This window comes from Mesoplodon densirostris, chromosome 16 (genome assembly GCF_025265405.1).
Source record: "Mesoplodon densirostris isolate mMesDen1 chromosome 16, mMesDen1 primary haplotype, whole genome shotgun sequence".
NCBI lineage: Eukaryota > Metazoa > Chordata > Mammalia > Artiodactyla > Ziphiidae > Mesoplodon > Mesoplodon densirostris.
The window spans coordinates 3,742,986-3,759,208 of NC_082676.1; the positions used below are offsets into that span (position 1 = coordinate 3,742,986).

At 48.5% G+C, this 16,223-nt stretch overlaps 1 protein-coding gene across 1 annotated transcript in view; it reads left to right on the forward strand.

Annotated features, from left to right (window-relative positions):
• CDH26 (cadherin 26) overlaps positions 1-16,223 on the forward strand; it is a 48,394-nt gene that overhangs the window by 16,805 nt on the left and 15,366 nt on the right. Inside the window, 11 exon segments of the mRNA XM_060077934.1 lie at positions 1,920-2,052; positions 2,054-2,063; positions 4,017-4,115; positions 4,118-4,255; positions 5,532-5,679; positions 5,681-5,751; positions 6,343-6,381; positions 6,384-6,472; positions 7,063-7,155; positions 9,341-9,408; positions 9,566-9,626. Coding sequence (XP_059933917.1) covers positions 1,920-2,052; positions 2,054-2,063; positions 4,017-4,115; positions 4,118-4,255; positions 5,532-5,679; positions 5,681-5,751; positions 6,343-6,381; positions 6,384-6,472; positions 7,063-7,155; positions 9,341-9,408; positions 9,566-9,626 — 949 coding nt within the window.

Consider the following 16,223-nt stretch of genomic DNA (forward strand, 5'->3'; position numbering starts at 1 on the left):
GCTTCAGTTTTACAAGATTAAAAGAGCTATGGGAATGGATGGTGGTGATGGTTGTACAGCAATGTGAAATATTTAATACCACTGAAATGCACACTTAAAAATGGCTAAGGTGGTAAATTTTATGTGTATTTTACTGTGATAAAAAAAAATAATAATAAAGCTGCCATCATTTAAAAATCAAGAGATTAAGCTAACAACCCGAATTATCTGGATGTTCTTGAAAAAGAGGAAGATTCGGCATCACTGGGTCTGTGTCCCACGAGGTCACGATCATCTGGGGCGTAGAGAGGGTCCTGCATCATGTCCCTTCCACCTCTCACTCAGCGGTTGGCCCCAATCCCCATCCAAGCAGTTCGCTCATTTCTGCCAGCTGCTCGGACCGTCGCGGGCACAAGAGTTTGAGATTCTTAGAGCAATGCTGCTCAGCTTAACCATTGAGAAGGACCATATTTTGCTTCTTTTAATTTCCAATTCACTGTGGAGTAATAATTTTATAAAATATTAAAAAATAAATTACAAACAATGATTCTGTACTTGGGGGTCACAGTAGTGCCACTGACTATAAAAATTCCCCGACACTTGCTCTCAGTTTCCGCTATTGTCTCATTGTGGGCAGCTAACCAAGAGCTCCAGACCAGCACAGGTCCACGCAGGTGCATGCTGAGTTAGAATAAGAATCACCTGGAGGGCCTGTTAAAATGTCCTTTGCTGGGCCTCACCCTTGTGGTTTCTGATTATGAGGTCTGAGGTGGGGACTGAGATTTGCATTTCTAGCAAGTTCCAAGGTGATGCTGAAGCTGCTGGTCCCTGGACCTTGCTTTGGGAACACCCACGTAGAGCCTGTATCTGATTCAGTGCTGTATTCCCATCCCTACAGTATGGTTGGTCCCTTTAAAAACCATGACCTGTCAAATATCAGAGAGATAGGTACTGACCTTTTCCAAAGCCTTTACACAACATGAAAGAGAAGGCACGGAAACTCCCTTTCTCTGGCCCTTTGGTGGAGCTGCACCTTTTCTGTGTTTGCCTGTGGGTACAGGCCTTTCCTTCTGCAGGTCCCTCAGGAGGAACAATGGCTGTGCTTGGCATTCCGGCTTGGTTCCAATGGCTGCCTTCTTTTTTTTTTAAAAGGGTTTTAATTTTTTAATAAATTTATTTTATTTATTTTTGGCTGCGCTGGGTCTTCGTTGCTGCACACGGGCTTTCACTAGTTGTGGTGAGTGGGGGCTACTCTTCATTGGGGTGCTCGGGCTTCTCTTGTTGCAGAGCACGGGCTGTAGGTGCACAGGCTTCAGTAGTTGTGGTGAGCAAGCTTAGTTGTTCTGCAGCATGTGGGATCTTCCCGGACCAGGTCTCGAACCCATGTGCCCTGCATTGGCAGGAGGATTCTTAACCACTGTGCCACCAGGGAAGCCCCCGGATGGCTGCCTTCTGATTCCAACAGGTCTTGGGGAATTCCGGAAGGCTAGGTGTGCCCGCCCATGAAAATGGCATCAGGTGTGCACAGGTGCGGGAGGATGTAGACGACCACGTTGCCTGACCGGATCGCCCATGTTTGAATCCTCTGGGCTCCAGGGTAATGAAGAAAGTCCTGTGCTTCTCTGCAAGGGCAGGCTGCTTTTAACAGTAAGCCACCAGCACCTGCAGGCAACTGAAATTGGCTCTTTTCCAGGACAGAATGTTTTCCCTGAGGTGGACAGGGTTACGTGCAGCCCGACAAGTACAAGGCTCTTCCTATTCCGTGAATACCCATCTAACACTGTAGTCTGGCCTCAGATCCCTGGGCCTTCGTCAGATTCGTGAACGCTCCTAACTTCCTAAATTCACGATAGGAATTGTGTCTGCTGTGATATATTTGGATTTGTCTCTCTTGATGTAACGTGTTAACTTTAAAAATTGCATGTGTTTACTTCTACAAGATACGAACTGGCTTATGATCCAGCAGATTGGGTCAGTGTAGATGAGCTCTAAGGGGCAGTAATCACCAGGAAGCAAGTTGACCGTGAATCCCCTCACGTGAATGACAGCTTTTACATGATCATCGCTCATACTTGTCGATGATGGTAAGGGTTGACCCAAAATTGTCAGGGGGGTGGGGATGTATTTTCTTGCTTCTTGAGGGAAAATGACATGGTTGAGTGTCTTCAGAACACTGGGGGAAATATAAAATAAACCTTTATATCACTGTGGATCCATACTGGTGATTATTTTTGATGATAATTCTTGAAATAGCAAACGAGGGGGCTCTGCCTTGGAGAGAGGGGCAGCGTTCATTCAGAGACAATGAGCCTGATCAGGGCGCTGCCACCGCCCCAGCATCGTTTTCATCTGTTCATAAGACAACTCTCCAGCTCTTTGTCAAAGCCAACTGCATATGATAAACATTAGCACAGTTTCCCTGTACTTCGACCAGCTTATAAGCTCATGTAAATGTGACCATACAAGACAAATTTGTTATCAACCAGGATGCATGGTCTCATGAGCATGTTTTAACACTTTTCTCTATAATCTCCCAAAGCTGGGTTTCTAAACCTACCAAAGCATAAAGCTGAATAAATAAAAAATTTCAAATAACTTTAGTGATTGTATTTAAGAAAAATCTGTAAAAACCCAGGTTCCCAGGGCTATGTGGTTATATATCCCATTTGTATAATTAACAGTAGAATGTTGGTTAGGGAGATATCAAATCTGTGTCCCTAACTGGTGTTAGGTGAGGAGGGCTCCATGATTCTGTTAGGGATGGTTTCACGAATGGCACTTTTTTCAGTGGAATGGCTTTTAAAAATAAGCTTTTATTTTGAGATAATTGTAGACTCACATGCAGTTTTTAGAAATAACGTAGTGATATCCTGAGTACCCATTGCCCAGTGTCCCCCTGTGGTACCACCTTGCGAAACCCTAGTGCAGGATCACGACCAGGACTACAAGATGCAACACCAGTCTGGGTGCAGACTTTTTCATCACCACGTCACACGCATCCCCCCCTCCCTGCCCCCCTGCCCCCCGACCCCCAGCCTCCAGCCTTAACACCTTGCATGACTGATGTTTTTTTCTTTTTTAATTAATTTATTTATTTTATTTATTTTTGGCTGTGTTGGGTCTTTGTTGCTGCGTGCAGGCTTTCTGTAGTTGCGGTGAGCAGGGGCTCACTCTTTGTTGTGGTGCGCGGGCTTCTCATTGCGGTGGCTTCTCTTGTTGTGGAGCACGAGCTCTAGACACCCAGGCTTCAGGCATTGTAGCACAAGGGCTCAGTAGTTGTGGCTTGCGGGCTCTAGAGTGCAGGCTCAGTAGTTGTGGCGCACGGGCTTAGTTGTTCCATGGCATGTGGGATCTTCCCAGACCAGGGCTCGAACCCATGTCCCCTGCATTGGCAGACAGATTCTCAACCACTGCACCACCCGGGAAGCCCATGACTGATATTTTAATCTACTCGGTGATTCTACATTCTACCTCATTCTACAAATGATGTGAAAGGGCAAGTGTTTTGTTTGTTTGTTTGTTTTTTAATTTTATTTATTTATTTATTTTTGGCTGTGTTGGGTCTTCGTTTCTGTGCATGGGCTTTCTCTAGTTGCAGCGAGCAGGGGCCACTCTTCATCGCGGTGTGTGGGCCTCTCACTGTCGCGGCCTCTCGTTGCAGAGCACAAGCTCCAGACACACAGGCTGAGTAGTTGTGGCTCACAGGTCTAGTTGCTCCATGGCATGTGGATCTTCCCAGACCAGGGCTTAAACCCGTGTCCCCTGCACTGGCAGGCAGATTCTCAACCACTGCGCCACCAGGGAAGCCCAAGTGTTTTGTTAACTTATCCTGCCCAGATACTCTGAATTTTCAAAAAGCAGTAAAACAGATTGAGCCCCTGCAGTAAAGCTTATGACTTTCAAAGGGAAACGGCCTCAGTGTTTCTATGGAGTGATTCTTTTCCCAGAGGCTGAGAACGCTAATTTCCCAGGGGTCTGTGTGCATGGAGCAGCCTCTTTAGTTAATCAGCAACCCTCCTGGAATTCCCCCGCCACAGGTGTTCCGCCACGGACGGGGACGGGGACCATGCTGCTCTTCCTGTCAGACACCAGTGACAATGCGCCCACCCTCCACCCTCGGTCTCGATACCTGGAGGTCTGGAGTCTGCAGGAGGCAAGCCCCTCCCCATCGAGGCAGAGGATGGGGACCAGGAGCCCTACTCCGACCCGTTCACCTTCAAATTGGACAAGACCTGGGGAAACACAGAAGACACGTGGAAACTGGGGGAAAATCATGGTGAGTATTCACATTGGTCGGGGATAAAGGATGGAAAAAGACAGAAACCTGACTTCCACAGACTTAAGCAAAAGAGGAATGTGTTAGCTATGTAACCGAGAAAGAGGCCAAGTGAGCCTGTGTCCCAGCAGAGCTGGGGGCTCCGAGGACTTCCTGGAGAAGGCAGCTCCAGACCTTGGCCCTGCCTTTCTCTGGGTCCTTTCATCTTAAGGCAGGCTCTGCTCTGGAGGTGGCAGGGTAGCAGCTGGGAGTCCCTGGGACTCATCCTGGCACCTAGCAAGAAGGTGTACCTCACTGCAAGGCTTGAGTTACCTGTCCTACTCAGCATCGTGGGTGGGGAGGGCAGAAGTGCTGATTGGCTGGCTCTGAGCCCACCCCTGGATCTGGCTGGGATCTGGGCTTAGCTTCTCTTGACCCACACAGGCTGAGAGTTCAGGAAGTGTGGGCTCCCCCAAAGGAAAATTGGGGTGCTTTAACCAGGAGGAACCACCGGCATCCAGTGTCAGCATCCTACTTTGTGCTTCTATTAACTGGTCTCTAGGATGTAACCTGTTTTTTAGTTGAAACTGTGAGTCCATGTTTACAGTTGCCAGACCCAGAGTGTGCCGTAAAGCATTGAAACGTACCCCCAAAGAGGTCTGGTCTTCCGGGAGGTGATCTCCAAGCCCTTGGAATACCCTGCCTGATAAAAGTGTCTCTGTTTACCTAGGGGAGGGGATCTTGTGTCCATCAATAGGAACAATGTGATTTAGGGTGTGACCTTTGGGTCATGTACGCATGTGGGTGTCAGTTAATCAGCCATGTAGGTGGCTAACCAGTTTTACAAGACCAAGTTCTGATAAAGACCCTGGACACAGGGCTCGGTGAGCTTCCCTGGTTGGCAATATTCCATGCATCTTGTCACTCATGGATGCCGAGAGGTGATGTGGTCCTGACTCCATGGGCAGGAGAACTGGAAATTCTGCATTTGATACTTTTCTAAACTCTGCCCCATGTACTTCCTCCCTTGACTGATTTGAATCCATATCCTTTCAGTGTAATAAACCCTAACCCTGCATATACAGTTTTCAACCAGTCCTGAGTCCTTCTAGAGAATTATCAACCTGAGGGTGGTCTTGGGGACCCCTACACTTGCAGCTGGTGTCCGAGTGAGGGTCGCTCTGGCGACCCTAACTTTATACAGAGCCTTGGCACACGGGAGGCACCTAGGAAATACCCACTGAGCAGTTGAACAAATGCACAGGTCAATGCAGCTAAGGTCCCTCTCCCTCTGCAGGTCGCTCAGTGGAACTTTTAATGCTGAGAAGCCTCCCACATGGTGACTACTTGGTGCTGCTTTTCATCGGAGACAAACAGGGACTTTCCCAGAAGTAGACTGTCCATGTGAGGGTCTGTTCCTGTCCTGGTGGATTCACATGTGCAGAGCCCTCCGTCGGGAGCAGGGCTCCTCCAGGGGGTCCTGGCCTCTCTCTGTGCAGCGTTCATAGCTCTGGCAGGTCAGCAAATACAGGAGCTATCCTGGGAATGCGGCTCCTCTCCCCAGGCTGTGAGCCAGGGGGGTGAGTCCTCGGGCGTGGGGAGCAGAGGATGGCCGAGGTCAGCGCGAGGCCTTTGAGAATAACCCCTATAACCCCTGGGCTCGTCAGAGTCCCCGACTCAGATCAGAGGTTGCCACCCTGGTCAGAAATGCTGCCTGCCTGGCAAAGGCAGCTTCTACTTAGTACACAGCAACTTACAGCCATGGAATCTATAGATGGACACTGTCTGAGGGTGACTGTATGGTTTATAATAGCTGAGGGCAGCAATGAACACAAGCTCCCAGGGTTGGCAAAGGCTAATGAGGAAGCTCAATTTTCAAGGAAATAATAAAATATTACTGGTCACATGGTATTAATCAGTTCAACAAATAGTCATCTCACACCTACTTGTGCCCCAAGCTTCGCTAAGTGCTGTGGCTACAAAGATGATGAAGGTGCACTTGACCCCTGAGTTCATGGCTGAGTTACAAGTTAGCAGCACAGGATCCTGTTGGCACCTCTGATCTAGATGAGCTTGTGCACCTCGTTTCCACCTTTCTCTCATCACAGCCGCTCTGCTTTTCCTGCTGAGATGCTCTTTTGTGTCTGAAGCCAGAGGCAGGGATGCTCTATCCCGTGTGAGGAAGGCATCCAGACCCTGATCCTGTGGAACGACGAGAGTGGAGCCGCCCCTGTCCAGGTAGGGGAACTCAGTGCTTGTGTTTCATGTCGATGCGAGTTAGGCACGGCCGTACTGTTCTCACTCACCGTCCTTTCTCATTTCACCATCTCACCATATTTGAATAGCAAATGGGAAAGAAAGTCCTGTGAAAATTGTCCAAGCCCACTAAATTGATTTATTGTTCTAGGGCATTGGTTCTCAACTGGGGGCGATTTTGCCCCCGCTTTCCCCCTGCCCCCAGGGGACAGTGGGCAGTGTGGAGGCATTTTGGTGGTCACAACTCAATTGGGAGTGCAGTGGGGGGATGAGGCTTTTGGCGTCTGGCGGATAGAAGCCGGGGAGGCTGCTGAACATCCTACCGGACACAGGACAGTCCCCCCGACACAGAAGTCACTGGCCCGAGTGTCAGCAGTGCCCAGGCCGAGAAGCCTTGTTTAGGAAACATGGCCGTTGCCGGGCGGAGCTTCTCTAAACGGAGGACACGCTCTGCTCCCTGATCACGTGGGCCCGCGCTGGCTTCCTGGCCGTGGGGTGGGGTGAGGTAAGGCAGAGCCCACTCCTGCAGCCTCTCCAGCAGAGGTGGCGCAGAGAGCCCACTGGCCCTGCAGGGACAGCCCTGGGCCTTCGTCACGGTGGGCGAGTCATCTCTGCGCATCCTCAGCCGCGAGCGAGGGAGGATGAAGCCAGCCTCACAGTCGGTTGTGGGTCCAGGAAGAAGAAGCCCATGACAGCACCTCACAAGCCTCCAGCACAGGTGGAAGCAGCCAGCGACGGCTGGGTTTTCATACCTGCTGCTTCTGACCCTGGCCCTGCCTTGGCTCCGTCGCCCTCGTCACCAGCTGGGCCATGAGATACAAGCACTGTGAGCGCTCCTGTCTGTCTGCACTTCACCCTGAACTGAGGCTGGTTGATCCGAAAGACGAAAGCCAAGAAACGTCAAAAGGGAACACCGTCTTTCACACAGAAGATTCAAGTTGCCTCATCTGCTGTTGTCTGAGACCTGTACCCTCAGTTTTCTCCTGGAAGGAAGAGACTTAGTGAGATGATTTTGGGAAAAGAGAGTCCAGTTAACTCTGGTCCCTGGCTCGGATAAATAGGGAGATATTCTAAAAGATGATTGGTGGTTGGAGAAGCTGGTGGTTGACCAAGACTCCTAGGGTTCTTCCCACATTTTCTCTCCTCTGTTGGCACAAAGGAAGGGGAAGTAAGAGCCTTGGACCACGCTGAGGGTGCACACACCTGTAAGTCCACGTCTGTGCAGGCCTGCGTCCAGCCCTCCCTGTCGTGGGGACAGGAAGGCAGAGGCATGGTCCGAACTGTCTAGATAGTTGGGATTCCCAGAAGGAATGCCCCCTGCCCCCAGCTATGAGAACAGCAGCTACCTGTTTTGATTTGTTTGTGTAATTTTAAGAAGGAAACCATCCTGACAAACAACAGTCCTTTGTGGGACAGATAGAATCCCCTGCCTCAGGCAATTCTACTCGGCTCTGATGCTCAACCATCCAGGAAAATGGAAAGAGCTCCTGAGCCAAGGGGCTGTGCTTAGCCTCCCACTTGGTGGGTGGAGCTGAGGCTGCCCAGCTGGAAGGAGGCCAGTGGGGAGGGCGTCTCCCCAGGCACTGGCTGAGGGCACTGCCAGTGTGGGAGAGGTGCTGGTGATGCCTGTTCTTGTTGGCCAGCTGCTTAGTGGTTGTCTTTTTGGGAAGGAGGAGCAGCTACAGAAGCAGAGTGTGTGGAAGGGAAGCTTGGTCATTGCAGGGCTAGGCCAGGAAGGTTGGAGGGGATCTGGTGGCATTGACCAAGGGCCAGCTGTCAGAGGGACAAGAGCACCCAATCCAGGACAAGGGACCTCTAGCTCATCTTGTCCCAGCAGATGTCCTTTCCCTCATCTGCTACTCACAGCCCAGGACACACCCCCGTTCCTGCCACAGTATCTTAGGGCTCTGAGAACAGGGATCCAACAAACCTGGGTTTCGGTTCCCAAACTGTGTCTTATCAGATACAGAATCTAACCAATCCTTGACTTTCATATATAAAGTGAGATCAATGATGTTCTTTTTCTCTCACACTTATTGGACAGTTTAATCAAATAGCACATGTAAATTAGTCATTACTGGTACATAGTAAACAGTGGCTGCTACTACTAGTATTATTAACCGTAATTACCAATTATGTCTTTGTAGCCATTGGTAAATAAGGCTACGCCAAAGTTTCCACACTTCTCCGTTATCCATCTCCGTTAGCCTGAATATACCAGCCTGCATTCACACACCGGGGACATTGTACACTCCTGGGGAGACTCCTGCATCCCGGATGCCATCACTGATTCCACCCACCTTGTCCTATTCTGCCGCCGGACACCCCCAGTCAAGAGGGTCTGCAAGATAGCATAGGGGCCTGCCCTCTCTGTGGGGAAGCTGGTGAGCTCTTAGAGAAAGAAATCCAGCACCCATCAGCTTTTGAGTCCCTCAGTGAATATTTGTTGAATGAGGAATGGATAAGGCTGCACACAGCACTGCCCAACCGTGGTGACCCCAAGAGCCTTCATTGTGGGTCTTAGAAGAGGATGAGAACAGGCCTTTAGACGCCGAGGCCCTAGTGAAATAAGGCTTTTGGTTTTGTTGGTTGGTTTTTGTTTTTACCATCACTTTACATGAAACACTAAACAACAAGAAACTCCACTTCCTAACCAGCAATTACAGAAGCATCCCCTCCCCAAGTATGTCCTCTTGCTTTCTAGGGCAGGTGTATTTTCCAGAGTCTGGATGCTTTCTGTGATGGCATAGAACGATGCATCTGGGGGAGATGATACTCCTTGCTCTCTGCATTTATTGCCGCCATCTGTAATTTCAGCTCCTGTCATATTTCTTTCCCTGTGTCCCACAGGAAAGGTCATACGTCAGGGATCAGATGTCAGCCCTGTCCATCAACACAGCCGAGGCAGGCGCCAAGCTGTGAGCTAAGGTAAGCGTGGCTCATTTGCTGCTTGGGTTGAAACAGAGGGGTGGCTTTGCTGATGGTCCCCCTGGTGGGGGACACCCTGGCTGCTCCGCCAACCCCCAACCCAGGATGATCCTCCGCAGGCCTGATCCACACCTGCCTCCACCCCAGCCCCACCTTCAAAGGCCCTGGGATTCTGCTCAACCTCACATGCCTTCGCCTCTCAGCTCAGGTGTCAGATGACTCAGGGCCCACATTCCAGTCCGTCCAGTGCTACCATTACGACTTTTTGCCACATGCATATGCCACTTGCACTAGTGTATTAAAATGTTTTTTTCTTTATATGGACTTGTGTACAAATGAAATACACTTCTTTAAATAGGAAATTTTATATTTCAACTGTAAAGGAAGAACCAGTTTTCTTGTATAAAGAGCAGGTAAGTGGAACGCAGACACAATAGAAATAGAACCCAGTAATTCCAGGTAGAAAATGTGGAAGGAGAGAGAGAGCCAAGCCAGGCTGGCACCCGATGGAGACTTTCTCCTTGTTGTCATTAGGAGTATGGAAGAGGAATTAGAAAGGGACTAAGTTTCTTGCTATGCAATTCAATGTCATTTAAAACCCTGTTCCCAAACTGGCTGAATCTTCCCTTCTCTAAGAGGACGATGATCCCACTTTGAAAAAGAGCGAGTTGACCCAGGGCTGCCATCATTTATTGGGCAGGTGCCTGGCTGGGGTGAGCAGGTCCAGGTCCAGAGGACATCTGCCCACCAATCCACGCTCCCAGGGGAAGGGAGTGCAGAGACTCCTGGGGGGCTGGCGGGGGCCTCTCTTTCCTTAACTGGTCTGTAAGTTTCCGGAGGCCAGAGCATTGCTCCTGGTAAGCACACTAAGAGCTCTGATCCACTGACCGTGCCCTGGGGTTTGCACTCTACAAGCATAATCCCACTGCATTTTCACCAGACCCGTGCAGGAGGGTATCTTGCTGCCCCATCTGCAGGGGAGGACACTAAGGCCTGTGGCTTCTATTTCTTGGAATGTCTCTGGGTTCCCTTTATGATATCCTGCAAATAGTAAGTGCACCTGTGGTGGCTGGTTGAGTCGACAGCCATTCACATACTTTCCCTAAGTGAAGTTGTCACTTATGATTTATCAGGTAACCTGATATTTTAAAATCTGTGACAAGACATGAACTATCTTAAAACTGTTGCTAAGGACCATTGCCTGCTTTATTTTCTTTGAAATTTTATTGCATGATTGAAGGGCTTATATTAAAATAATAGAAACCCAAAGCAAAAATTGCCCACACTCCTATCCCTAAATCTAAGCAATTTAATTTGTCTGTGTTACCTTCTAGATCTTGTCCATGGGCATATTCAATTGTCAGGTGTCTATAACGTCATCGGTAGAATGTTAGAATCTACATCTTCAAGTCACATTGGGGCATGCAGTTCCATTTCACTATCATCCCTTTTCCTTGCTTCTCTCCACCTTTCCTTTTCTACTCCCACTCCACCACCTCCCCCATCATAATGCCAGTTTTATTTGCATATGAGTATCTGAGCAGAGAAAGGTGTGCCTTTGTTTTCAACTGGAGGGAGACGTGTTGTCTTTGGAGTTTCCCCCAGCATTTCCCCCAGGATTTAGGCGAAATGCTGCCATCTTCGCCAAGTGCATCAGACCAAGTCCACTTTGTGCTGGGGACTCTGGTGAGTTCCACAAGCTCACTCCCTCCTGCTGGGACTTCACTGATGACTGACAGCTGGTTCCCTTGAGAGGCGGCCCTTCTAGAAGATTCTGTGATATGGGTAGAACAAACACATAGTCAGTGAAAACCCTCTCATCTGTCTACCTAGTTATTGTGATCATTGGTTGTTACTGAGTTGTTATTTGATAGTGCTGATCAAATATGAAACTTCTCAGAACAGCCACAGATAGGTACATTTCCCTGTGTCCATCTCTTATAGTGATCATCTATAAGATCAAGAGCAATGGCCTTGGCCCTGGGCAAATTCCAGCCCGGTGATTCCATACCTCCTGCCAAAATGAACCCCAACTCCCCATTATACACTCCATGTACAAATTCTACAACTATGGCTTTGCTTTTTAACATGACTTTTCAGACTCACAAGAAGTTGTAAAAATAGTTCAGAGAGTTTCTGTGTACCTTTCACGCAGCTCCCCCCAAGAATAACACTGTATATAACCATCGTATGCTTTCAAAACCAGAAAACTGACTGTGGTACAACACTATTAACACAGGTCTCAAACACAGACCTTATTTGGACTTCACTAGTATAACTAGCTCTTATTTTAACAAAAAATTTACTTTTCTGACAAGAACTAAACGAGGTTCTCAAGGTCCAAAGAGCCACAGTTTTTATGATGGAAATTTCTAAAAAATAATTCAAGATCTCTATAATTCATTATCTTTTCTCAGGCTGAGTTTGCACCAAGATTAAAAATGTGCTCTTCTTTTTTGCGCAAACATGGTGCCATGAATCCTTGAAAGGGCTTGTGTATGATAGGTGTGTCCCTCTGGTCCTGGAAGGGCCAGCTTCACAGGCGTGGAACCCAGTCAGTCCCACAGGGCCCCGTGCTCAGAAAGGCCCTGTGCTTGGTTAGTGCTCTACTGTGACCATCTTGAAATTCTTCACATCTGGACAAGTGGCTCACATTTTTATTTTGCACCGGGTGCTGCAAATTATGTAGCCAGTCCTGAGTCTTAGGGGTTGCGTGCGTCTCATTCACAGACTTTGAGGCCATGCTCATGGCACAAAATGAGTCTTATGGGGATTTTGTGGACCCAAGATGGGGCTTGAAAATCTTATATTTATTCTCATGCTCCATCCCCACAAAGCAACTATAAAACTCACCCATGGATTTCTGCTATGAACACCTACACGGCTATTGTTAGAATTATTATACCTTTAGTGCAGAAGCAAAAGGCAATATGATTACAAGAATTTCTGGCTATGTGTTTGTATCCTTGGGTAATTTATATGAAACCAATAAACACTTCATTCTTTTTATTTGAATCAATTAATTTTTCATTTTTAAAAAAAATTAGGGTCGTGGCATGTTTTTGATCCAAGAAGTGTGAGAAACAAATACTCTCCTCCTGTAAGTACAGATGAAGATGTTATCATGAAAAGAGTTACCTTACTGTCCTGATAGCCATGGGAAGCCCTGAAAATGGGAAACTGGGAAGGGAGGAGGTGAGAAAAAACATACCCAACCAACATTCAAATAAGCCAAAAGAAGTGAATGTGGGAAACAGATGAGAAGTAAATAAAGTACCTACATCTAGACTTGAAAGCATCAGAGTTTTTCAGTCCCCTGGCAAATTTCTTTTGCTGCTGAGAAGCTAAGAACTTGGTGAAGGCCTGAATATTCTTTTGCTTTGATTCTTTACAGATTTATAGAAGTTTTGAGCTAAGGGGGCCATAGAGGCCATCTAGTCCATCTTTTCCCCAAACCTTACTAGCAGCAGAATCCTTCCTTACAAACGAGATCTTACAAAGAATGTCATTATAAATAAAACAGAAAAGAGTTGTTTTTTATTAGTACCAATTTTGAAGTACATTAACATTTATAACATATACCTATTACCAAAGCAACAAATAAAAATAGTGATTCAGTTGAAAACAGCAACAAAAAAGAAGCTAGATATTGTGGAGGAAGTTTGCAAAATTTTACCTTAGCACCTAATTCATTGCCTCACATTGTTGAAATTAGTTCTTAAAGTATCAAGAAAATTTCAATTCATGCCAATAAGCAGTTTCAAATATTTTTTATGGAGATCAATTTATCATATCAGGTTCTCTTTGATTCAGCAAACAAGAGACAAAAAGCGTCATTCAAGTTTCATAAAAGCAAATTATAAAATTTTTGCTTTTATTAACATGTTGGGGGGGGCTCAGTTTAAAAGATGTAAACTCTTCTCCATTATATTAGAAAAATAACATTAAGTATTATTATTAAAATAATTTTCCCTAAAATGAAATTCAAATACTCTTGCCGGAGTATCTTTGAGAACTCATAGGTCCTGGGGACACAGCTGAAGCCAGGGTCTCAGTGCAGAGAGGCTGGGTGAAGGGAAATGGTGCTGTAAGCCAGAGTGGACACACACGGGGCAAAATGCAGCAAAATGCAGCAAAATGCAGCATGTGGTAGGACCTAAAATTGGCTCAAGGCAAAATCAACCCCGAGTTTGGAGGCTGGCGCAGCCTCTTCCAGTGCCCAGGAAGGACCGTGGTGTCTGACCCGTGAGCACATTGGAAGAAGGGCCCATGTCTCTGGGATCATCCTCTTAGAGGCCCATGGGAGCTGGAGGGTGGCCGACTGAGAGCACAGCATCTCTGGGCAGCAGGTCCCCAGGGCTGTTTGTAAGGGTCACCCCTTGCTCTCTCTTTGGCTAAGTGTGTTTAGTTCAATTCACAATGGTGTGGTGTGCTGTGTTTATGTATATAGATATGTGTACAGATAGGTGTGTGTGTGTGTGTGTGTGTGTGTGTGTATCCTCATGGACATGTAAAATTATTCCAAGCTTTACAATTTTTTTACATACATCTTCTGGAGTGCCCTAAGTACCCCTAAACCCAGGGGTTATCAGAAGTCACTTCAGCCATAAAGCCATCAGTGTTTTAGAAACACAAATCGTATCATGTCACTCTCCAGTTTAAACCTTCCCAACGGCTGGCCATTGCCCTGTGATAGTCCGCAGCCCTGAGGCCTAAGGCCGTGTGGTGGCCTCTGTCCTCCGCCTGCAGGTCTGAGCTCCCTCCAGCCTCCAGGCCTCTGCTGGCCCTTCCTTCTCCCTGGCCCCTCTGTTCCTGTCTCCTGGTCCTTCTCCTGAGAGGTCCCCAGGCTCAGGCTGGGTGAGGTCTCTCTTGCACCTTCCACGGTCATCACTGTGTTTCTCTCACCCTGGGTGCTGGCCCCGTGCCTGCATGAGCCCAAGAGTGAGGCTGCCTTGCCTTACCCTGTGCGGGCCTGACTTACATGATGCAGTTGGGGAATCTGTGGGTTCCCAGGCAGCCCCCACATGGTGCACGCTGAGTCCATCTCCTCACTGCTCTAGCCCACTCCTCAGCCAGTACCCCAAGACCCAGGTCCATGAGCACTTGCCCGGTGAATGAGTGGAGGGCGGCACACCCACTACCACACGTGAGGTGCGGCTGACCCAGCAAGGGCAGGAAGAGGAGAAATTAGAACCTGGGGAAGAGCCATGCGGTCGGGGGAGCAGGAAGTGGGATGAGGTTCCCTGTGGGAATCAACTGTTTGCTAAATCTCGTTTGTGGAATGGTCCCAAACCCCACTGGCCAGGCTTGCTCGGCTCACTTCTTCCCTAGAAGCCAAGGCGTTGAAGGTTCTATCAGTCAAAACTGGCAGGGCCTGCCCTCTCTCCCACCACACATGTAGGTGACATCTGATCAAAATGCCCTTGGCCCGCTGTCCCTCAAGGAGAGCTCTGACAGCCCTCTGCCCAGTGGTGGCCCCCTGTCTGCTGGCCAGAAGAGGCCATCAACTTGGGGGGAGCTGTGAGTCCTTGGTGGTGTTAGGACTCTGCTTCTTTGCTTTGTAGGTTTACCTGGATACTGTGGTGCCCAGAGGACCCCTGGAAGTGAGGGTACGAGTGATGGCAGGGATGCTGAGTCAGGTAGGAAGGCCTCTCCTTGCTGGTGAATGGGTTCTGCTTCCCCATCTGGCCCCACACTGACCTGGGGCCACTTCCTCCTAATCACTGTGTCAGTCAGCTTGGCTACATAACAAAATACCACAAACAGGCAGCTTAAACAGCAGACTATTTTTCTCACAGTTCTGGAAGCTGGAGGTCTGAGATCAGGGCACCATCATGGTCAGGTTCTGGTGAGAGCTGTCCTCCTGGTTCACAGATGGTCACTGTCATGCTGCGTCCTCATGTGGCAGAGAAAGAGAGAGAGAGCAAGTTCTCGGGTGTCTCTTCTTATAAGAACACTAATCCCATCGTGAGGACCCCACCCTCATGACCTCATGTAACTTTAATTACCACCCAAAGGCCACACCTCCAAAGGTCATCACATTGGGGGTTAGGGCTTCAATACAGGAGTTTGGGGGGACACAATTCAGTCCATAGCAAGTACTTTCATGGGAATCCTCATTCCAGGAGCATTTCTGCAGATCAGCACAGCCTCAGACAACAGTGAATGGTCTCTTTCTGTGAAATTATGAAAGATGTGGGTTGACTGTGCTGGAGGGAATTATTGGACAATAACATTGTCTCTCCTGGAAGGTTCCTCAACACAGCCACCCTCTATTCTTGGGCAAATTAAACAGTGATTTGGGAGTTGGGGCAAACGCATGGGTAGTTTAAATGGAAGGGGCTAGAGCAGGTGCTGTGGAGAGACGTTCTCTGTGTGTGCCTGCCCCCACCCCACGCAGGGAGGGACACACACAGAAGCTGCAGGTGCTGCTTCTGACCCTAAGGAGCCCCATACGTTGCAGGAAAGTTGGGGCTCAGACCTGTGAAATCATAAGTGCAAAGGAATAGATCAATGCTTGTTGGGCGTCATCTGCCTAGAATTACTTTACTTGGCAAACTCGTGGATGATAATCACTGCGTACCCGGCCCTGTCCTAGGGAATCGAAAGGTATTAACTCAGTTCTTACATCAGCCCACCAGGGCAGGTTCTATTATTTTCCTTATTATAAAATGAGGAGGGCTTCCCTGGTGGCGCAGTGGTTAAGAATCCGCCTGCCAATGCAGGGGACACGGGTTCGAGCCCTGGTCCGGGAAGATCCCACGTGCCGCGGAGCAATTAGGCCCGTGCACCACAACTGCTGAGC